Source organism: Nerophis ophidion, linkage group LG09, assembly GCF_033978795.1.
Source record: "Nerophis ophidion isolate RoL-2023_Sa linkage group LG09, RoL_Noph_v1.0, whole genome shotgun sequence".
Taxonomy (NCBI): Eukaryota; Metazoa; Chordata; class Actinopteri; order Syngnathiformes; family Syngnathidae; genus Nerophis; species Nerophis ophidion.
This window is the reverse complement of record NC_084619.1, coordinates 53,601,318-53,625,606: the sequence shown is the minus strand read 5'-3', so window position 1 is coordinate 53,625,606 and position 24,289 is coordinate 53,601,318. Positions and strand designations below refer to the sequence as shown.

Below are 24,289 nucleotides of genomic sequence, written 5' to 3'. Positions count from 1 at the left end.
ATGGGTGCTGGTTGGCGCCTTGCATGGCAGCTCCCTCCATCAGTGTGTGAATGTGTGTGTGAATGGGTAAATGTGGAAGTAGTGTCAAAGCGCTTTGAGTACCTTGAAGGTAGAAAAGCGCTATACAAGTACAACCCAATTATCATTTATTATGTTAATTATATATACATAATATTAATTATGTGTCCATCGTAATAATGTGACATGTGCACACACCACACATTACACACGCACACATAAAAAGTTACTTAACATGCAGTTGGCTTTCGGCCCCCGCCCCGGCCAATTTTTTTTTAGCCCACTGTGGCCCCTAGGTTAAGATGATTGGACAACCCTGATGTAAAGTGTGTCAACAATAGAGCTGGGCAATATGGCAAGAAAAAAAATATATAATTTGATCTGAAATAATAACACAATTTTATTTTATTTTTTTAAATCAAGTTGGATTTTCCTGTCCAAGATTATGCAGATACTGTTGCAACCCTACTGTTTATTACTGCAGTATCTTGCAACAGACCTTTCCGCCATGTTTGATCGAGGTGTATGATAACAGCTGACAATTGTCATATCTACGATTGAGTTTACTAGAAGCGCAAAGGTACAGGTAACCCACGCTACGGTCCGTACCTCGGTTTTAAGGCCACGGTTTTGGTTCTTTTTCAGCACATTTTGAGGGGTAAACGTTTTTTTCCCCAACTTACTTTCCTCTCAAAGTTATTTTGTTATTTTGCTTGTCATCACAAACTTCATTCTGTCAGTGTACTGAATACTATTAGACTTTTTTCTAAGTTCACATTCACTTAACAACACTTTTAAATGGTAAATTATTATTTGTATTCTTCAATCGCTTTTAAACATCAGTTAATAGTTATTATTATTTTTGTAACAGTTGAGAGAGCAGCATAATTACAGAATGAATAAATATTTATGAATGAATTAGTCATCTTTGTTATTAGTAAGCACATGCTTAAAATTAACTAAATTCAAAAGGTAATGATTAAATTACAGCCACTGAATATGTGTACGCTTTATAATCCGATTAGTCGACAAATCGTTAAGATAGTCCATGACTAATCGATTATAAACGACGGTTTTGGTTCTTTTTCAGCACATTTTGGGGGGGGTAAACGTTTTTTTCCCCAACTTATTTTCCTCTCAAAGTTATTTTGTTATTTTGCTAGTCATCACAAACTTCATTCTGTCAGTGGTGTACTGAATACTATACGACTTTTTTCTAAGTTCACATTCACTTAACAACATTTTTAAATGGTAAATTATTAATTGTATTCTTCAATCACTTTTAAACATCAGTTAATAGTTATTTTTATTTTTGTAACAGTTGAGAGAGCAGCATAATTACAGAATGAATAAATATTTATGAATGAATTAGTCATCTTTGTTATTAGTAAGCACATGCCTAAAATTAACTGAATTCAAAAGGTAATGATTAAATTCCAGCCACTGAATATGTGTACGCTTTATAATCCGATTAGTCGACCAATCGTTAAGATAGTCTATGACTAATCGACTACAAAGATAGTCGTTAAGCTACCCAGGGCTGCAACTGTCGTTTCAACTATGCTTTTCTTAACACTCCTCATACAAAACTTGTCTGCCAGAGCATAAAAAAACATAGCAGGATGAGCCAGTATTGCCAATTTAGCAGCTTTGTCATGATGTTTAGCGAGAATTCTGACTCCTATAGATTGCTGTGTACCCCCCAACCCCATCTTAAAGCACTCAAAGGCATCTTGGCCATGCTTGTGACATGAAAAATACGGACTAAAACAAAAAAACTATTGGATGTGTTACAAAAAACATGTATTTTGCTTTTCATGCTTTTGCCATAAAAATTACATACATGCCCCACGGGCACTTGTGCGGTGCCCCATTGCCATAAATAGCACGCGGTCCCGTGGGAAATACTGTAATGTGCTCACATTGTCAGGAAGGGCCTCTTACCTGAGGAGCCATCGATACAGACCCTTGTCAAAATGCCTAGAAGAGACAGAGACAGAGAGAAAAAGGAACGTAATTAAACTCCCACATTTCCATGACAATATCCTGAGCGAGAGACCTCTTATTTACTAAATAAATGCAGGCCGGTTGTGAAGTGTACTGAGGGGCACATGTGTTTGTGTGTCAGCAGCTCTCCCATCTCTCGCTCTCTTTTGTCATTAAGAAGATTAGAAGAAGCATGTCTTCCAGAGACGTCTCGGGCTGAGGCCTATAAAAACCCCGGCTCTTTTTGTCCGACAGCCGACAGCTTTATGCATTCCATCAATGTTGTCGACCTGGGCCAGCTCAGCACACGCGTAGGATTGGCGTACGTCAGCCGTCAGCACTATTGTAGAGGGCCACTTGTCTTTGGGGAGATGCAGCTTTCCTTCTCAGCGTTATGTGCAGCAGTTACTAAAGACATTGATTTTGCACATTATCCGTTGCATTCGTATATCTTCAATGCAGAGTTGTGATGTAAATCCTGCTGGATGAAGGCAATGGGAATATTCCAGAATATCAGAACTGGAGAAGAATTTCACCTTCTTAAAGTCTCTCATCCTGAGAGAGACCTTTTATTTCCTTCTGCAATGGCGCCCCCTTTAGTGGAAACCCAGCATAGACATAGGGTTTGGCAACCTGCAGCAACAAAAGAGCCATTTTCCCCCAAAAGCTTATTAACTTTTAAAGGTTTGAATCTCTTTTTAATTTAACAGGAAAATAAATCTCTCCGTGTATTAAACTCTTTCAATAAAACAGTGGTTCTCAATTATTTTCTGTCACACCTTCCTGAAGGAACATCATTTTTTTCACAACACCTCTGAAGTTAATGTTTATTTGTTTTATCGCTGTGTGTCAAAATAGTTATTTACTAGCACTAAATATGCAATCACACCATTACTTCTCACGCCCCACTATTTAAAAAATCATTGCATTAAGCAGACTGTTTGGAACTTGCTCACACTCGCTATTTTTTTTCTAGGGAACGAATGTTTTCACGCCCCTCTGAAGTGAATGTTTATTTATAAATACTAGTACTTTTTTCCATGCGCTTGACGGCACACCGAGGCGGATGTCGCAATTCAACAGCGCTTGCAAGCAGAAACAGAATAAAGACAATAGGCGTATTTTGCTTTTAAAACTAATAAATATGGAGCTCTAAATACTGAAAATGGCGCTTTAAAACATAGCTAGCTAGTAACAGCTAACCTCCGTCCACACAGTGTTTTACCTACTTCTGCATCCTCGCCTCCATGATTGCGACAAATCAACTACATTTCTAACATGTATCATCCCTGAAGGACAACAGATAACTAAACATGCTTCACTACACGGCGTAGGAGGATACAATACCTACCCGCTAACAGCAAGCTCACGCTCCTGAATGTGAACAAATGGGTTGATCTACACAAATATTGATTTTAACGATACCAAGTGCAAGAACGATATCTAGTCGACACCACAATTATTACATCAATAATCCACACAACAGAAGAATAAGTGATTTTTACATTTTAACAGAAGCGTAGATATAACATGTTAAAACAAGTAAATTAATAATTAATGCATCCATTTCCTACAGCTTGCCTCACATATTTTTTGAAAAAATACAATGGGAAATGACAATATGTAACTGCATACATCAGCATCCAAATTAGGAGCTATTTTATCCTGTTTGTTTACTTACTACTATAAAAGATGTGTGTTGTTTAATGCCAAAATTGTTATTTGATTGCAATAAGAAGCATTTGTTTAATATATCATAACAGTTTATTGAAACAAAGGCACCAATTTTTTTTGTGGTCTCCTTTATTTTGAAAAGTATCATAATACATTTTGGTACCTACACCCAAATGATATATGCTAAGATGTACGCTATTGCCTCTTACGCTCGCCACACTACTTAAGAAGCCCTGCACTACACACCCACAGGCTCTCTCTCTCTTTTTTTTGCCTTCCTCGCACTCATCCAATCCCCAGTCAGGACTCAGCCTGCACACATTCAAGGCCTTACAGTTACAGAAATTAAAAAGGCACTGCAGTGTTAAAAAAAATCTCCTTCGAAAAGGCAATATCAAGGACCCGCGCGTTGTCGACCCCTCGTATAGACGCTTCATTCGCTCGCAAGGCTCATAAATGTTGCTCGTAAATATCCACTCTCTATACAGTACTGCGTGTTCAATAGGCATTATTGGCACTATGGGTAGAGTGCTTTGCTCTGCTACATTAACCCTTTGACCCTTAACCACTTGTTTTACTCCCAAATATACTGCAAATGTTAAGAAGGGACTGTCATATGGAGTCAGAAGTGACGCAGACGTGTAGGTGACCTGTCCTTCTGATTGCCGGTAATGGCAGAAGATGAGGCAATTGAGCACGTGGGCAGCAGTGTCGCAGGTCTGATTGCCGCCACACTTTAAAAGCACTTGACATTAAATGCACCCTTTTTTTTTCACAAAAGTGCAGCAGGTGCGTTTGCTTTCGCTAGCCGTTGCTTAGGAATGCGGTGGGCTTACTCACCGCCACATGCCGGTGAAGCTGTACATGATGCTGACGCAGCGAGGTAGGTTCGGCGGAACCAGCTGATCCAAGGTTGCCAACATGGACGGGAGGCCGAACAAAACCAAATACTTGACGAAGAAGAACTGCACCAAGGCCAGTGCCAGACCACCTGACATAAAGAGAGGAGGGGTTTGTACAGTCGTTCTCAATGAGAACATAATTAAGACTAGAGATGTCCAATAGTGGCTTTTCTGCCGATATCCGATATTCCGATATTGTCCAACTCTTAATTACCGATACCGATATCGACCAATACCGATATAGACAGTCGTGGAATTAACATATTATTATGCCTAATTTTGTTGTGATGCCGCGTTGGATGCATTACACAATGTAACAAGTTTTTCCAAAATAAATCAACTGAAGTTATGGAAAAAAGTGCCAACATGGCACCGCCATATTTATTGTTGAAGTCACAAAGTGCAAGGGGGTTAGGGGGTTGAGGTGGAGGGAGTACGGGGTAGCGGGGGGGGGATATTGTAGCAGCCCGAAAGAGTTAGTGCTGCAAGAAGTTCTGGGTATTTGTTCTGTTTTGTTTATATTGTGTTACGGTGCAGATGTTCTCCCGAAATGTGTTTGTCATTTTTGCTTGGTGTGAGTTCACAGTGTGGCGCATATTTGTAACAGTGTTAAAGTTGTTTTTACGGCTACGCTCAGTGTGACCTGTATGGCTGTTTACCAAGTATGCATGCATTCACTTGTGTGTGTGAAAAGCTGTAGATATGTGACTGGGCCGAGACGTAAAGGCAGTGCCTTTAAGGCTTATTGGCGCTCTGTACTTCTCCCTACTTCCCTACACAGCGGTGTTTTAAAAAGGCATAAATGTTACATTCTTTCAAACCGATACCGATAATTTGAAACCGATACCGATCATTTCCTATATCACATTTTAAAGCATTTTATCGGCCGATATTATTGGACATCTCTAATTAAGGCCATTACGTGAAGTATTTTAATCAATTCCATTCCATTGCAGTGACAAAAAACATGCTTTAAAGCAGTGGTGTAAAACGAAAGGCCGCATAATGGAAAATCCCAGGACTTGGTTGGCCATTTGAGGAATTATAATTTTTTACGCAAACTAAAACCAACCCATAATATATGATAAGAAGTTGTGTCAACTTTGTGTTATGAGTGACAAAACATATTACTAGTAGTAGAGATCCACTGATTATCGACGCCAATATTTGGCATTCTGACGTATACCGGTATCGAGTCAAACTTTTTTTTTAACAACCACAACATAAATTCATCAGCCAATACAATATACACATACGATACCAGTATTTAGTTATGAAATAAAATAATTAGCGAAGTAGATAGTAATAACTACTGCTCAAGCGACCAACCCAGAAACGTTCGCCTTTTTGAAAAATAAGTATTTCAGAATGAAAATTACTCTCATTGTCAATACCTCTCCCCAAATATGCCGTGATATCTGACAGGGAATTTAATTGAACACTTGTGAGAATTCTTCTCTGGTGCTTTCAGCTGCTATATCACCATAAATGATTCCCGGGCACGGCACCGCTGCTGCCCACTGCTCTCCTCACTTCCCAGGGGGTGCCCTTGTTCAAATTTCACCACACCTAGTGTGTATGTGACAATCATTGGTACTTTAAAGGCCCGCTAAAACGAGATTTTCCTATTTAAACGGGGATAGCAGGTCCATTCTATGTGTCATACTTGATAATTTCGCTATATTGCCATATTTTTGCTGAAAGGATTTAGTAGAGAACATCGACGATAAAGTTCGCAACTTTTGGTCGCTAATAAAAAAGCCTTGCCTGTACCGGAAGTAGAAGCCGATGTGCGCGTGACGTCCCCGGTGTGAGGGCTCCTCACATCTGCACATTGACTACAATCATGGACACCAGCAGTGCGAGCAACTCTGACCGAGAAAGCGACAACTTCCCCATTAATTTGAGCGAGGATGAAAGATTTGTGGATGAGGAAAGTTAGAATGAAGCACTAAGGAAAAAAATAAAATAAAAAAAGGCGAGTGCAGTGGGAGCGATTCAGATGTTATTAGACACATTTACTAGGATATTTCTGGAAAATCCCTTATCTGCTTATTGCGTTAATCGTGTTTTAGTGAGATTATAAAGTCCTACCTGAAAGTCGGAGGGATGCGGTGACCACCAGTGTCTTTAAGAGAATTAAGCCAATGGAGGAACCAAGATGACAGCTGCTGCAGGAGGACGCTAACGCCGCACAAGTCTCCGGTAAGAGCCAACTTAATATCACAATTTTCTCATCCAAAAACTTGCTGGTTGCCATGTGGTAGAGAAACATGTTCGCTAAAGCTTCACAACAAACAAAGAAACACTGGCAGTGTTTCGGTTGCTAAAGGCAGCTGCAATCTACCGCTTTCCACCAACAGCATTCTTCTTTATAGTCTCCATTATTAATTGAACAAATTGCAAAAGATTCAGCAACACAGATGTCCAAAATACTGTGTAATTATGCGATGAAAAGAGACGACTTTTAGCCCTAAGTGGTGCTGGGCTAAAAATGTCCGCTCAACCAATAACGTCACAAACACGCGTCATCATACGTGTCATCACTCCACGACGTTTTCAAAAAGAAACTCCGCGGGAAATTTAAAATTGTAATTTAGTAAACTAAACCGGCCGTATTGGCATGTGTTGCAATGTTAAGATTTCATCACTGATATATAAATTATCAGACTGTGTGATCTGTAGTAGTGGGTTTCAGTAGGCCTTTAACTTTAACTTTAATTAATGATATTCACTTGTGGCGTTTGCGTTTATTGTGACCTTTCTCAACCACCGTAGGTATCCGCCGTTTTTGTGTTAATGATGTTACAGACTGGCAAAATAGACTTAACGTTCAACATTCTTATTTTTAAAAGTATAAAACTTGCCGTTCTTAAAAATCAATGTTTTCCTTTCTCTGGTATCAATAAAATTGATCAATTCTCTTTTAAAATGATCTTGGATCAATACCTCTCTTCCGGAAGGCAAACATGTCGAGCATTGATCTGTATACTTTAGATTTAGGAATAGAAATCGATAAATCGTTACACCCCTAATAATCGTATCAGTATCAGCCCTTAAGAAATACACATTGGTTGATTTCTAATTAGTAGTCTTATTAGTATTTACATTAAAATGTTTTCTCCTTACATTATGCCTGTTTTCACACTTTACCGTTGCCTTTTTGAGCTCCTTTGTTGAATAGTATTTTTAGATTGTGCCATGGACTAATAAAAGTAACTTACCCAAGGCCCAAGGGGGAAGAATCTCCAGGAATGTCTCATTGGACTGGATGGAGTGCATGTACATGACATGGATCATGTATTCTGCAATGCACCACCATATCAGGATGCGTCCTGACCTGAGTAACAAGTAGCGGAAGCCTAACTTGAGCCTGTCACTCTCCTCTGCGTGCCTCTGCATCTGTGAATAATAGTAGTAGTATTTAACAGTATAAAACATGCCTGATTACAAGTAACAAAAGCATAATTAGCGAGACATTGAAAGGTCCATGATGCATTAACAGCCTCCCACTGTTATATTCAAAAGATGACATCACATCCCCCGCTCTGAAAAGCAGCAATTAGCGTCAATCTCCCTCTGTGCCTCGGCCGGCCTCGTTCACCTGCGTCACGTAGTCCTTGTACATCACGATGGGGCCGTTGTAGAAAAACGGATGGTAGAAGGCGTACGAAAACAACCAGCAGAGCTGCAGGGCACCGTCGCGGCCCGAGGGGCGGCAGCAGTGTTCCAGGCTGAAGCTGATGAGGCGAAGGCTTCCCACGGCAACGCTGAAGAGTAGCAGGTAGTACTCCTCCTCGCTGTCGTACCAGCCTCTCTGTGCAATTAAGACATGAAATGTGTTGATTCCCTACAGAAAAATATCAACATTTAGATGTATTATTCGTTGCCCGGTTAAAAGTATATTAGACCACTCCAGGTGTGGCTTTGCTTCTTTGCAAGCGCTGAAATTCCACTTCTGTGGCATTTCTGATTGATTTTTACACGTGTAAAAAAATTTTTTTCATATTACAATGATGAACTGTAATAAAAGTACAAAAGTCCAATAACTTTCCATAACAACATAATAAATGATTTTTAGTGACTTCCATCAAGTAGAGGGACTAATTTTGAATTCCTGACCCAGGTGGAGATCCAAGACAGGTCGGCCTTCTTAAAGGGACACACACCAAGACACAGGCAAATTTACAGCTTTTTTTGGTGACTTCCATCAAGTAGCGGAACTAATTTGGAATTCCTGACCCAGGTGGAGAAGCCCACAAGAGGGCTCCAATTCCCCGGGGACAGACGCTGGACACCTCGGTGAGCCCAAAATACGTGAAACTGTTTAAAAAGACGGCCCGGCCAGGCTGTGCATGCCTTCTCCCCGCTACGATGGTGCGGGCTGCTGCAAAAGTCCCCAAGAGGGCGCTTTGCCCCTCCAAGCTCCCTCTCTTTGTTTATAATGCCTATTTTCTGCTGGATCTACTCTCTATTTTGTGTAGGGAAAAAAATAGCCGGCAGCAGTAAAGTTTTGAAAATCGGTCCCCAAACTACAGCCCGCCGGCGTCCAACATCTGGCCCGCGGGAAGTCTCCAGTTTTTTTCATTTGTATTGTTTATTTGTCCGACCGCTTCCATGTAAGCTGCCTCTCTTTGTTTATAATGCCCATTTTCTGTTGGATCTACCCTCTGCTTACCTTGGGAAAGACATTTTACCCACCTGCTCCCAGTGCCACCCACAGTGGTTTAAATGTAACTTAGATATTGGGTTTCACTATGTAAAGTGCTTTGAGTCACTAGAGAAAAGCGCTATATAAATAGAATTAACATTTAGCATTTCTAAATGGATCAGCCATTTGTTGCTGTAGGGTTTTGTATTGCGACTATCTTGTAAAGTACAGTGTAGATCACTATTCAAGTGCATCGTTAGGCGTAATTGAAGGATGTATTATGAACAGGTATACAATTGACACTTTATCCTACATTGGTTCTATAATATTTCTATAATCAAAAACAATCAAGTTGTTGATTGAGGAAAATGACTAAACATGTTCAGATGTTTGAAATTAGTATAATTGTTGATTGTCATCATAACTATCATTATTTAATTATTTTTCATGTGTTTTAAAGTAATAAGTAAATCATGTTTCCTCCTGCACACTCTACAGTAAAGTTTCTAGAATCTTTGTTTCCTTTAAAGGAGACTTAATATTCAAAACTAAAATTTCTCAACTAATGGTACCTGTTTTTGTGTATTTGGGATCTGCATATGGTCTGAAAATGCAAAATTAAACCACTAAGGTGTGGTAAAGATATTTCTGAAACAATCTTGCCTTTTTTCATACTTCTTCCAAACAAACCGTTTGGGATTTTCGCCCCAATTGTGACGTTTCTCCCCACGGATATCTCCATGTACGGTAAAAATTTACCCAAAGTGCTTGAGCAAGTCCAACTTTGGAGTCCGACGTAGTAGTCAATAAGCTCTTTCTTTTTGTCACTCCTCTAATAGTGGGGCAGACAGGCTCGTACGTGCACATGCATCCTCCGCTGTTGCCATTTGTAGACTCCAAATGGAAGCGCTAAAAACTACAACATGGATGACGGGGAGAATAAGTGGAGGCACATAAATAAGGCCGCCCACAAAACGGCGCATCCTAAAGAGACGATCAGAAAACGGCTTGAAAACAGTCTTTAAAACATAATCTTTGCAAAATTTTGACCAAAGAGCCACTATCACATGTTATGTAGACCAAAAGGAAGTCTTTTAAATGTCGGGGGGGAAAAAAATCATAATATGACCTCTATAAAGGGGAACTGCACTTTTTTATTTTATTTTGCCTATTGCTCACAATCATTGTGAGAGACAAGAAGACAGATGTATGTGTTTTTATGTATTTTAACTTGTAAATAAACATAAAGAAAAGTTTGCTTAAAATGGAGAGAATTTTAATGTATTAGTGATATTGTTTTAAGCACAAACACAGACAAAGTATTTTTAGTGCCGGATTGTCAGCGAGAAGCAACAAGCTTGTTGTTGCAATATTAATATCAGCTGGTGAGCTGGTTTCTCACATTGGAGCTCGTGAAAGTTTATTCTAGATTATAAATAATGCCTCTCATCTTGACAGTAGAAGAAGGATGTCGTAATCCGACAAGTTGATGAACTTTGGCATACGATTTAGACCCGAAAAATGGCGAGAAAGACAAAAAAACGGCTTGTTCTATCAACCTTTTTTCTTTGTGAGGATTGTGAGTCATTCTTCATTTAAACAGGAATATATCAACACCATAGCAGTCGGCTGATGTCATTTTTTTTGTGTTTTCATGCAATAATGCTTTATGTGACTAGTATTGGAGTCAGGTTATCTTTGTTTTGGGCTTTACGGTGGCAGAGGGGTTAGTGCGCCTGCCTCACAATACGAAGGTACTGCAGTCCTGGGTTCAAATCCAGGCTCGGTATCTTTCTGTGTGGAGTTTGCATGTTCTCCCCGTGAATGCGTGGGTTCCCTCCGGGTACTCCGGCTTCCTCCCACTTCCAAAGACATGCACCTGGGGATAGGTTGATTGGCAACACTAAATTGGCCCTAGTGTGTGAATGTGAGTGTGAATGTTGTCTGTCTATCTGTGTTGGCCCTGCGATGAGGTGGCGACTTGTCCAGGGTGTACCTCGCCTTCCGCCCGATTGTAGCTGAGATAGGCGCCAGCGCCCCCCGCGACCCCAAAAAGGGAATAAGCGGTAGAAAATGGATGGATGGATGGATGGATGTTTTGTTTTGCCCGAGGTTGATATCTGCAACTGTCACGTCTCCCTTTTCCACAGGATATCCGCAAAACACTTCTTTTTCTACTCTTTAAATTAATACTACCTTTGCAATAATAGTTTGTGCTTACTTAGTGAACAAATATAACGATACAATGTACATCGGCATCCTAGTCATGTAAGTGATGTTTTATTAGGTTTGTTGGCTCTCATGATATCTGCAGTGAGTAGTAATAAGTGATATTGTTGAGGGGAAAAAGCGAACGTCGTGATGAGTTTTTGAAACTAATGTGCCGCTGTATGCCTAAAATGAGCAAAATATGTAAGTATTACAAATTATTACATTAAATATATACTTACAGCGTGTATATAAAACCTTGATGGAGGGTTTTTTTTTTTAAGTGCTTTTTAAGCACTATCGAGCGACTCGTAGCCGCTCCATTGAAAAAATGCATTAAAAAAAAGAAAACATAAGTGTTCTTGTCTTACATAAGGATTGTGAATTATAAGGAAAATTCCCCAAAAAAGTGTAGTTGCCCTTAAAGAGAAACTGAAAATTAAGTTTCAGATATTGAATATTGCATCCATCCCCGCTGCAATATGGTGGAGGGCAGGGTACACCCTGGACAAGTCGCCACCTCCTCTTTCATAATTCACCTTAATAAAATGTTTTCGATAATATAATGTTGGATAGAGCGAGTATGGTGGGCCACTCACTGTTTGAACTCAACCAACCTAACATTTCTATTTTTCACTAAGTGGCTTCCTCCCGCCTCCAAAGACATGCACCTGGGGATAGGTTGATTGGAAACACTAAATTGGCCCTAGTGTGTGAATGTGAGTGTGAATGATGTCTGTCTATCTTAGTTGGCCCTGCGATGAGGTGGCGATTTGTCCAGGGTGTATGTACCCCGCCTTCCACACGAGTGCAGCTGGGATAGGCTTCAGCACTCCCCGCGACCCCAAAATGGACAAGAGGTAGACAATGAATGGTTGGATGATGATTGACTTTGAAGCTTTGACTATTTGCTGTGGCTGTGCTCCCTTCAATCGCACTAGAATGGGTTGCTTATTGTGCCTTTAAGAGGACCCACCTGGATCTCCTGAAGAGGCCGGATGTGAAGAGTGCAGAGGAGCAGCAGGTTGCAGGCCCATGAAAGAGCGGGTCTTTTCAGCTGGGCCACGGTAAATGACAACGTTAGATGCAGGAGCAGCACGCCTACACCTTTAAGACCCAACACGCTGCCGGCTGCTAAGAATCCATAAACTGTGAGCACCGCTGCTCGAAACTGTTGGCAGAATGTGGAAATAGTACTCAGTGAAAGCCTTCCGCGGGGTGAGACAGCACAAGATGTTTCCAACCTGTGGGTAAAAGATGCTACACAATCTGGATACGACACCATGACCTATCAGAGTCCACAGCAAGGACTTCTTAGCCCATTCGGTCCAGAAAGTCCACTCAAAGTCTGCTGCATCCTAAACAAACACACATATACTGAATATATACAGTGGGGCAAAAAAGTATTTAGTCAGCCAGTGATTGTGCAAGTTCTCCCACTTAAAATGATGACAGAGGTCTGTAATTTTCATCATAGGTACACTTCAACTGTGAGAGACACAATGTGAAAAAAAATCCAGGACTTCACATTGTAGGAATTTTACATAATTTATTTGTAAACTATGGTGGAAAATAAGTATTTGGTCAACCATTCACAGCTCTCACTGATGGAAGGAGGTTTTGGCTCAAAATCTCACGATACATGGCCCCAATCATTCTTTCCTTAACACGGATCAATCGTCCTGTCCCCTTAGCAGAAAACCAACCCCAAAGCATGATGTTTCCACCCCCCTGCTTCACAGTAGGTATGGTGTTCTTGGGATGCAACTCAGAATTCTTATTCCTCCAAACACGACGAGTTGAGTTTATACCACAATGGATACGTGGATGATACAGCAGAGGATTGGTAGAATGTCATGTGGTCAGAAGAAACAAAAATAGAACTTTTTGGTATAAACTCAACCCATCGTGTTTGGAGGAAGAAGAATACTGAGTTGCATCCCAAGAACACCATACCTGATGTGAAGCATGGGGGTGGAAACATCATGCTTTGGGGCTGTTTTTCTGTTAAGGGCACAGGACGATCGATCCGTGAGATTTTGAGCCAAAACCTCCTTCAATCAGTGAGAGCTTTGAATGGTTGACCAAATACTTATTTTCCACCATAATTTACAAATAAATTCTTTAAAATTCCTACAATGTGAATTCCTGGATTTTTTTTTTTTTTTTACATTCTGTCTCTCACAGTTGAAGTGTACCTATGATGAAAATTACAGACCTCTGTCATCATTTTAAGTGGGAGAACTTGTACAATCGGTGGCTGACTAAATACTTTTTTGCCCCACTGTATTACGAGCATTTAAGTCATGTCCAAAATAACAATTGAACTTACCCTTTTAAAACCTCCTATAAGTCCTTTTTCCAGATGCAATTCTCTGTTTAACCCAGCTTCGTGCTCTGAAACACAGGGCCCAAACATTAACACCTCTGTTTTCCTGTCAAATCAACAAACCAGGGTAACTATGACTGTATTATCCTACCTCTTGAGAATCTGTAAAGTTCATAAAAAGAGTAAAGATGAGAGCCAAAGGACAGCAGCCAGTAGAGAAGGACCTCCGCCCATGGCAGCGGCACTAACTGGACCTTTGGTGTGGATGTCATCTGGGTCAAAATCGCTTTGCTATAGTACACGTGCAACAGGTTAGTAACATCATCATGTACCTGCATTTAATCAGGGGTGCCCTAACTTTTTTCACTTATGGCCCAGGACTGATTTATCAAAGGATGCGGCGACGTTTTTGGTAGTTTTCCCCTTCAAAACCAGTACGATTCTTTTTTTCCCTAAGAACTACAAAATGCAATTTTTATAGAAATTTCATGTGAATGCTGAAGAACCAAAGTTTAACTTAAATGCTAACAGTTAGCACGCTGTACAGATAGCGTCAAATAGACTGAGACTTGGACAAACTTTAAATGATCCACAAGGGAAATTTTTCCACACAGTAGCTTAGCTGCAATGATGGAAAGTGTAAGGATGGAAAGGACAATGTGTCACAACGCGGTGAGGGAAGTCTTGTCGTAGTTTTTCTGTCTTGTGATTTACATGTTTGAATTTGAAAAGCAATTCCTCTTGTTTCAGATTACGGGCCCTTCCTCTTGTGTCACCAGTCTGACGTCATCCCTGACCCTTGATTGTTTCCACCTGTTTCCCATTATCCTCATGTCCTATTTAAGCTCATGCCTCCTCTTGTCCTGTGCCAGATCGTCTCGTGCTTACGTGTCTTTCTAGCGTCTATGCCCATGTCCATGTTGATATCCTTGTCTTGCTTATTTCCTGGTTTTCTTCTTTGGATTGAGAACTATTTTTGCTGTAATTTTGAGTTTACTTTTTTCTCCTTCGAGCACCCTTTGTTATCCTTCGTCCAACCTAATTAGTGAGTTTTTGTGTTTTTCTAAATTTGTTTCGTCCTCATTGATTGTGTGACTTTTTGTTTATTCATATTTAGTGTATATATATAGCCCTCTTGTTTTTTCCTCCTGTTGGAGCGCTTTGTTATTTTCATTTTAGACACGACTTTATTGTTAGTTCGTTCTTTTGTTAGTTGCTTCCTCCTATTTTTTGGAGTGATTTTTGATTTGCCTTTTTCCGGAATTATTTCCGCGAAAATATTGTTAATTATTTTTATGCTAAATAATTTTTACTTTGGAGGTTAAATGTAATTTTTAAATAAATGCCTTTTTGGAACTTCCTCTTTGCATCTGGGTCCACTCCTTATTCCAAGTCGTGACTCAATGCAGGTATAAATACACTAAATATAGCGATATAAAATGTAACATATACGTAATATTTACATAATATATGTACAGTATACTATATATACTGATATATAATGTCTATATCATATATACAATATATAACAATTACCATGCACAATATTACAGTATATGTGACAGCTGCAGCATAAAATAGAGAATAAATCCAGCAAAAAATGTAAAATAAACATTAAAAACAAAGAGAAGTAGCTAACGTAGAAGGTGTCAGGTAATAGACAGGTATCATCTCTATAAGTACCAAAAAATCTGAGCAAAATTAGCCAAAAAAAAAGTAGGCATGCTAACAGTATTATGCTAACATGCTTACAAGTAGCATTAGTGAAATACCAAAATATATGACATTCATGTGTATATAAAATAGCTAAATAATCTAGCATACTTATGTTAGCATGCTCACATGCTAACTGCAACATGTGTTAAGTACAAAAATATATTGCTCTGAGATGTGTACTTGAAATTGTCCTAAATCCAAGCATGCTAACGTTAGACATATGACTGAGGTGTATACGTACAAAATTAGCTTGACAAAAAAGCTAACATATTTATAACATTAGCATGCCAACAGATATCATTCAAGTAAAAAAATATTTGACGCTGAGATGTACAACTGCAAAATTTGCAAAAAAAGGTACCATGCTAATATAAAAATGTTAACAATTGCTGGGTTGCGTATGACGTCACATGTGTTTTTGTTTTTTGCGGCTTAATTTAGACAATGGTCAACCAGCTTGAGCGTAGCATTAAAACAAGTGAGAGTGAGTGTAGAGTTTGAGCAGAAAATGGCGTATTACCGGTACTGTTCTGTTCTTGAGTGTTCCAATTGTTCAAACACAAATAGTATTGCATCGAGTCCCGAAATAAGTCTTCCATTAAGCTAATAAATTCAGGTAAAAAACAAAGGTGTCTCGAAGGAAATGGCATTGAAAAGAAAATCACTTTAGTCATCTTGTGGAATACATTGGGACCATGCTTGTGTCTGCAGCGATCACTTTGTAAAATGTTTGTTTAAACATTTGATTTGTTTGAGAAACTTTCTGTGATGCAATGGAGTTTATCCTCCACCTTATTAGTAGTGTTTGAGAGCACACCTAACCGTAAAGAAAGTACAAGTGATTGCACTAGTTTTAGTTTTTTTGTCGTTGCTATGCATAAATATAACTACAAAGACCTGGTTGTGCAAATCAACTAACATCATATTAATTCCTAGTAATAACTTTTGTGATTGTTGGTCCAATCCGTATTTCCATTGTCCATTTTCATAAGAACAACTAAAAGCTTATGTTGTAGTTGTGCAGAAAAGCCAAATGCTTTATTCGGCACGGATGACAATATTACAGCGTCTTTCGTGGTATTTGTTAGCATCAAGAAAATATCCTAATAGTATTAGTAAACTAGATGAATAAATCCCTCGGAGGCTCAACAGCACATGCTAAATCTTGATAATCACTAACAAATATTGCTGAACAACAGGGACATCTAAAGCTAAATAATGAGGCAAAATATGAACTTCACACCTTAAAACCAACTGCAGACATGAATTGTAGATGAGACTAATATTCGTAGGAAAAAATCCACTGCAAACAAACTCGTTCTTTTTTTCATTAGTGTCACCATCCCAGCAGCATGGCACTTGCTGTCATTCAAATACGGTAATTAGTGATATACAAATAAATCCAACATTGTCTTTCACCGATTAATGCTTAATTTGTGGACATGATCACAGACATGTTGCGCCTCCAATCTTTTCTTCTCTAAATCCGTGTGTATCAAAATAGTTAAGGTCGTAGCGAGCAGTAATGACTTGGTGACGATAAAGGTTTGAATCTTGAAAAATATTTTTCTTGAGAGTGTATAAATCCACTCCATCCTATTTAAAAAAAGTGATGATTAATTAAATATTTGCCTCTAAACCTTTCGAAATACGCCCAAATCTGCTCTGATGCAGCTACATAAAAAGTAGCCTAATGCTACTCTAGACCAGTGTTTTTCAACCACTGTGCTGCAGCACACTGGTGTGCCATGGGAGATAATGTAATTTCACCTAACTGGGTTAAAAGTATTTTTTGCAAAGCAGTATTTACAATCCGCAAATAATGTGTTTAATACTCTTCCATATCAGTAGGTGGCAGCAGGTGGCTACTTGCTTTGTCATGATTACAATATGCTGGAGGCAGTGTGCAGGTCAAAAGGTATCCAATGCTTAAACCAAAAATAAACAGAAGGCAAGTGCCGCTAAGAAAAGGCATTGAAGCTTCGGGATGGCCATGCAAAACGAAACTAAAACTGAACTGGCTACAAAGTGGCTGCACTACCTCACAGTCATGGCGAGACATGGACTACCTGCAGACGACCTTGTTACCATCTACACCACTCTCATCAGGCCGTGTCTGGAATATAGCTCAGTGCTCTTAGTGGGCTGCTCCAAAAAACAACAGGCAGAGCTAGAGCGAGTCCAGAAACGTGCCTGTAAAATCATTACAAGGAGAGCTGGAAACATCTCACAACCCCTACCATCACTCCAGACCAGGAGAGAGGAGGCTGCAGTGAAGCTGGTCAGGAATATGCATGATGAGCAACATCCTTTGCATGACCTGCTACCTCCAACACGAGGCAGCCGCACTGCCAGGACATTGAGGAACCAACATAAGCTGGCTGAACCCGAACCCAGAGCAAAGACAAAGAGACTTAAAAACTCTACCCTGCACGCTGCAATTAAGCTGTATAATGACACTAATTAAATAAGTAATATAGTTATATACCAGAATGCTAACAGTTTCCATGCTGCTGCTGCCCTGAGGATGTTCAAAATTTTAAAAATACTGTTTGTTCTTTTCATTTTTTATTGTTGTTTGTTTGATATCTATTGTAAAGTTCAGCTGTTTTTTCAGTGGGGCCTTGGGTCCACTGCAAGCATGAATAAATAAAGTCAAGTCAAGTCAAGTCAAGTCAAAGTAAACAAAAACAGAATGCTAGACGACAGCAAAGACTCACAGCGTGTGGAGCAGAGATGGCGTCCACAAAGTATGTCCGTACATGACATGACAATCAACAATATCCACACAAAAAGGGATAGCTTCCACACAACTGAAATAGTCTTGATTGCTAAAACAAAGCAGGTGCGGGAAATAGCGCTAAAGGAAGAAATGAAACGGCGTCAGAAAAATACCTACACTCCAAACATCCCAGAACAAGCAAGTCAGGTTACTTCTAGACCTCCACCCCAGATCACACTTCACGCCTACCCACTTGTCCAAAGTGGGCATGCTCTGGGTGGAGGACGGAGTAAAATAACTTGCACTGAGCCTAGTCTATAAAATCCGCTACACCTCCCTGATAACGAAGTACATGTCAAACTACTTTCATAACGTAAATGACTGCCATAACCACAACACCAGAGGGAGCTCCACAAACCATGTTACACCCAGATTCCAATCTAACAAAGGTCTTAACTCATTCTCCTTCTATGCCACATCAATATGGAATGCACTCCCAACATGTGTAAAAGAAAGTTTATCTCTACCCTCCTTCAAAACCGCACTAAAAGAACACCTCCAAGCAACTACAACCTTAGACTAATACCCTCCCCCCACCACATCCCACCTCCCCGGATTGTAAATAATCAAATTTAAAAAATCAAATGCATATACTACGGGTGTAACGGTACACAGAGAATATATGGGCTTATTGTTCTTCCACTATAGAAGTGGGTCAAAATCTAGTTTTTAATGCAATACAGCAACCCCTGCGACTCCGAACGGGACAAGCGGTAGGAAATGGATGGATGGATGGTCTTAAATCTGCTGCTTTAAAAACATTTGTTATTGCTTCAGCTCAGCCTGACTCGCCGAGGAGAGGCTGCTTGAATGCGGTGGAGACGCTTGAAAGGGGTTAGCATGTTTGACGTGTTGGCAGAAGCATACCCTACTGCTGCTGAACAATGTCAGCAAACCTCCATCCTTCATTGTTGTATCGAACCACGCAGCCAAAGTGTTCCCAAACGGGAGATGTTAACGAGGCAGGAGGGTCTTCCAGCTCTGGCTTTTGCATGTTGTCCTAGCCCGGTCGCTGCTAGCCTGCCGCTTGTTGTGCCTCGCGCTGCATTGTTTACACAACCTACGGTGCGCTACCTAATATGTTCGTGTGGAAACTTGTTCGGTACACCTCCGAACCGTACCGAAACGGTTCAATACAAATACACGTACCGTTACACCCCTAGTATATACTTGTTCTTATGCTTTCTGAACTCACTATGTTCACTGCTCGCTGTACATATCCTACCAAGTCAGACCTAAAAACTGTTTCAATGTCTATTTCTCAGATGATATAATTGTTAATGACTGAAGTGCTGATATCAACTAAACCTTCAAGTGGGAATATGTTGAATAGACGACTTTAACTTGTCAAGTGTGGGCCAAAAGCGTTGCTACCGAAAGTAGCATCACTGGTAATATGTAGCATCCTTTGAAAAGTCACCTGCTAGAGAATGAATGAATCAATCAATCAATGTTTACTTATATAGCCCTAAATCACTAGTGTCTCAAAGGGCTGCACAAACCACTACGACATCCTCGGGCAAGGAAAACTCACACCCAGTGGGACATCGGTGACAATAATGACTATGAGAACGTGATACTGATGATACTGATGACTATGAGAACATATGAGAACATGATACTGTGAAAGATCAATGAAGAGTTATTACTCCGCACATCAACATCACCGTTCGGTGCCTCAGCAATAATATGCGAGGAAACCATTTCCATATCAACACCATATGAAAAAACATAGTCAACAATATAATTTAATAACGTCTGTAGTAACTTACCACATAGCGAAGGACGAACAATTTGATTTCCTATTATGCAGCTCATTTTTATTTGACAGTTAAAATGTCTCTGACAATCTTGCACTTTCTGTTTTGGAAATGACATGAATATTTGTGCCACTGCTTAATAACTGTTTAATTAATACAGTTTTGGTCAATTGACTTAGTTGTGATTTCCTTCTCTGCATGAAAGTTTAAAATGAGCATACTGTATATCAATGCAGTATGAAGAAGAATGTTTTAATGTAGACACATAATCACAGCAGTATGATGATTCTATGTGTATCAAGTGTTCATTCAAGGCCAATGTAAAATATCGAGATAAATATCGTGTATCGCGATATGGCCTAAAAATATCGAGATATTAATAAAAGGCCATATCGCCCAGCCCTATATGAACGTCACACCTTCTCGATCGACATACTTTACAATCAAGCAAAATGCAACAAACACAACGAAATATGAACGCAAATGGTAAAAAACCACCACCTACAATCTGATATATCACTAAGCTTTAGAACTTTGTTTTAAAAATCTCCTTCCGCGTCTGTCCATGACACTGTGGAAAATGGCCTCCAACTGCCCCCCCCAGACACACACACTGCTCGGTGCCTCGTCTAAACTTCTGTGACTTAGATGACCATAGTAACTAATTAGATTACCATAGTAACTAGGACATCATGCAAAAGTGCAGATTCCAACCAATGAAATACTTTGTATACTTTTAGACTTACGGCTATTCGAAAACATCAATGCACATCATAATGGCAGCTCCTGTTTCCATCTTAAAAGTCTAAAAAAATATATTTGGGAATCTTTGGCGGGCCAGATTGAAAAACTTAAAGGGCCGCATGTGCCCCGAAGGCCTTAATATGCCCAGGTCTGATCTAGACCATTGCCTGAACCCGGAAGTGCCTCTCGGTCACGTGATTTCAACCCAGCAATTGTGTCACGGGCAGGTGAATAATGAGCTCCTGGTACCCCAGCACCTCCAAAACCCTCATATCTAGAATCCAAACATCCCAGAACAAGCTAATCCGGTTACTTTTAGACCTCCACCCCAGATCACACCACACTCCAACCCACTTCTCCAAAGTGGGCTGGCTCAGGGCGGAGGAAAGAGTAAAACAACTTGCACTGAGCCTAGTCTATAAAATCCGCTACACCTCCCTGATACCGAAGTACATGTCAAACTACTTCATTATCGTAAATGACCGCCATAACCACAACATCAGGGGGAGCTCCACAAACCACGTTAAACCTAGATTCCGATCTAACAAAGGTCTTAACTCATTCTCTTTCTATGCCACATCAATGTGGAATGCACTCCCAACAGGTATAAAAGTGAGTGCATCTCTATATTCCTTCAAAACCGCTCTAAAACACCACCTCCAGGCAACTTCAACCCTTTACTAATACCCTCCTCCATTTACAACCCATCTCCCCGGATTATAAATAACCTAATGTAAATAATCAAATGTATTTTTAATGTATATACTTGTTCTTATGCTATCTGAACTCACTATGTTCTCTGCTCGCTGTACATATCCTACCAAGTCAGACCTACACTGTTTCAATGTCCATTTCTCTGTTGATGCAATTGTTGATGACTGAAGTGCTGATATCAACCAAAGCTCCTCATCCCACCCCCCGGATTGGAAATAATGTAATTATTTCAATGCACCGTATTTTCTTGAATTGCTGCAGGGCATATAGTATGCGCCTGCCTTGAATTACTGCCGGGTCAAACTTGCTTCGCAAAATAATTAGCGCATGCTTAGTATTACCGCCTGGTCAAACTCGTGACGTCACGAGTGACACTTCCCCTGTCATCATTTTCAAAATGGAGGAGGCTGATTTCAATAACGGTAATTTGAAATCGCATAAAGGGAGGAAGATTAAAGGCCTACTGAAACCCACTAATGCCCACCACGCAGTCTGATAGTTTATATATCACTGATCAAATATTAACATTGCAACACATGCTGATACAGCCTTTTTAGTTTACTAAATTGCAATTTTTAATTTCCCGGGAGTTTCTTCTTGAAAACGTCGCGTAATGATGACGTGTACGCTTGACGTCACGGGCTGTTAGGAAATATGAGCGCAGCGCACACACACAGCTAAAAGTCGTCTGCTTTAACCGCATAATTACACAGTATTTTGGAGATCTGTGTTGCTGAATCCTTTGCAATTTGTTTCATTAATATTGGGGAAGTCAAAGTAGAAAGATGGAGTTGGGAAGCTTTAGTCTTTAGCCACACAAACAAACGGTGATTCCTTGTTTAAAATTCACGGAGGCTAAACTTTACTATGGATCACAGCGAACATGGATCCCGACCGAATGTCAACCAGCAGGTTTCGGTGAGAAAATTGTGGTAAAAAGTCGCTTCTTACCAGAGATCAGCTGAGCTTGTGCCGCCCATAAAGCTGCCGTCGACTTCCCTGAGACACTGCGCGTCAAGACACCCGTGGACACACACCTCCGACTATCAGGTACTGTTAAACTCACTAAAACACTAGCAACACAATAGAAAGATAAAGGATTTCCCAGAATTATCCTAGTAAATGTGTCTAAAAACATCTGAATCGGTCCCAATGCAATCGCGTTTTTTTTTTCTAGTCCCTCGCTATTAATATCCTCAAACACAAATCTTTCATCCTCGCTCAAATTAATGGGGAAATTGTCGTTTTCTCGGTCCGAATAGCTGTTTTTGTTGGAGGCTCCCATTAAAAACAATGTGAAGATGTGAGGAGCCATCAACATGTGACGTCATCGTCTGCAAATTTTGGTAGAGGCATGGCTTTTCTGTTAGCAAGCAAAAGTTGCGAACTTTATCGTGGATGTTCTCTACTAAATCCTTTCAGCAAAAATATGGCAATATCGCGAAATGATCAAGTATGACACATAGAATGGACCTGCTAACCCCGTTTAAATAAGAAAATCTCATTTCAGTAGGCCTTTAAGAGCTATTCAGTAGGATTTAAGGTCCAAGTTTACATCACACTCAATTTTTACTGCATGCCTTTTATTAAGTGCCGGAGTTAGAAGAGGTTTTAAAATAATTACCGCATGCTTACTTTTACCGCATGCTTTTGGTAAGCGCAGGAGTGAGAAGAGGTTTTAAATTAATTAGAGTACTCGAGCAACTACGTTCGGTTTGGTGATCTTGTTGACGGAAGTTACTTTACTGTACTGTAGTAGTAACAGGAAGGCGTCGTTCGTTGCTAGGTAACGCAAAATGCTTCACGACAGTCGAATTAGCAGGAAATTTGTATCAACGGGGGAAAGTAAGCCAATTTCACATTTGCATGAGGATTGTTTGGTAATTACCAGATAATTACGAACAAGTAGAAGAGTTAGTCCGGATTTTTGTGCTTCCCGAGTACTGCCAGTCGACTATTGCGCATCACTTTCAAGCCGTAAACTTCATATAGTTGCTTACCAACGACAGCTTGCTAACGATAGCTAAATGTTTTATTTCGGCGTATTACCTACAAATGTCAGCCTGGTGTCCATGTAGTGTTTTCAAATGCAGTCCAAAAAATTGGAAACGAACTATATGGTAGAACAGCAACTTTAGTTCACGTAAAAAGGCGACACACGAAAGTGTTTCGCTTCCGCTCTTTGTTCTTCTTCTCCGTGGAGGCTGCTTCCTCAACATGGGCGCCCCCACCAGGCTGGGAGGACTCGTGGAAAAGGTTCAAATGTAACTTAGTCATTTTCTTTCCCTGATTGTGGCAGTTTAGTAATAGTGTTCAGTGTACTTTGCTTTATGACTTATTCTAAGTAAACGATACATTATAAAACCAATATTAAACTCATTTGTCGATTCAATAGTCAATGGCTATCGTGCACAAAGCAGAAAGTTAAAAGTTAAAAGTACCAATGATTGTCACACACACACTAGGTGTGGTGAAATGTGTCTTCTGCATTTGACCCATCCCCTTGTTCACCCCCTGGGAGGGGAGGGGAGCTGTGAGCAGCAGCGGTGCCGCGCCTGGAAATAATTTATGGTGATTTAACCCCCAATTCCAACCCTAGATGCTGAGTGCCAAGCAGGGACGCAATGGGTCCCATTTGTTTATAGTCTTTGGTATAATTCGGCACGGGTTTGAACTCACAACCACTAGGCCACTGAGTAGGTACAAAGTGAGACCTGCACCTTCTGTATTGCCTAAAAATGTTAGTAAGATCAATGCTTTACTGAAACCCACTACTACCCACCACGCAGTCTGATAGTTTATATA

General features: G+C 40.1%; 1 protein-coding gene across 4 annotated transcripts in view; it reads right to left on the bottom strand.

The window, feature by feature from the left end:
* The window catches only part of hhat (hedgehog acyltransferase), a 54,601-nt gene extending 30,362 nt beyond the window's left edge, over window positions 1–24,239 (bottom strand). Inside the window, exons 1-10 of one of the 4 annotated variants that reach the window (XR_009808178.1) lie at window positions 23,534–24,239; window positions 13,920–14,059; window positions 13,772–13,836; window positions 12,684–12,797; window positions 12,416–12,610; window positions 8,185–8,397; window positions 7,805–7,982; window positions 4,519–4,669; window positions 2,541–2,637; window positions 1,963–1,998 (exon numbers count right to left, since the gene is read on the bottom strand). Coding sequence is in view for 2 of the 4 variants with exons in the window: in XM_061911250.1 (XP_061767234.1) it covers window positions 1,963–1,998; window positions 4,519–4,669; window positions 7,805–7,982; window positions 8,185–8,397; window positions 12,416–12,610; window positions 12,684–12,797; window positions 13,772–13,836; window positions 13,920–14,059; window positions 23,534–23,703 (1,262 nt within the window). In the remaining 2 variants the exon portion in view is untranslated. The remainder of the gene's footprint in view (window positions 1–1,962; window positions 1,999–2,540; window positions 2,638–4,518; window positions 4,670–7,804; window positions 7,983–8,184; window positions 8,398–12,415; window positions 12,611–12,683; window positions 12,798–13,771; window positions 13,837–13,919; window positions 14,060–23,533) is intronic. The other 3 variants (XM_061911250.1, XM_061911251.1, XR_009808179.1) reach the window with 3 other exon arrangements.
* Window positions 24,240–24,289: the final 50 nt, after the last annotated feature.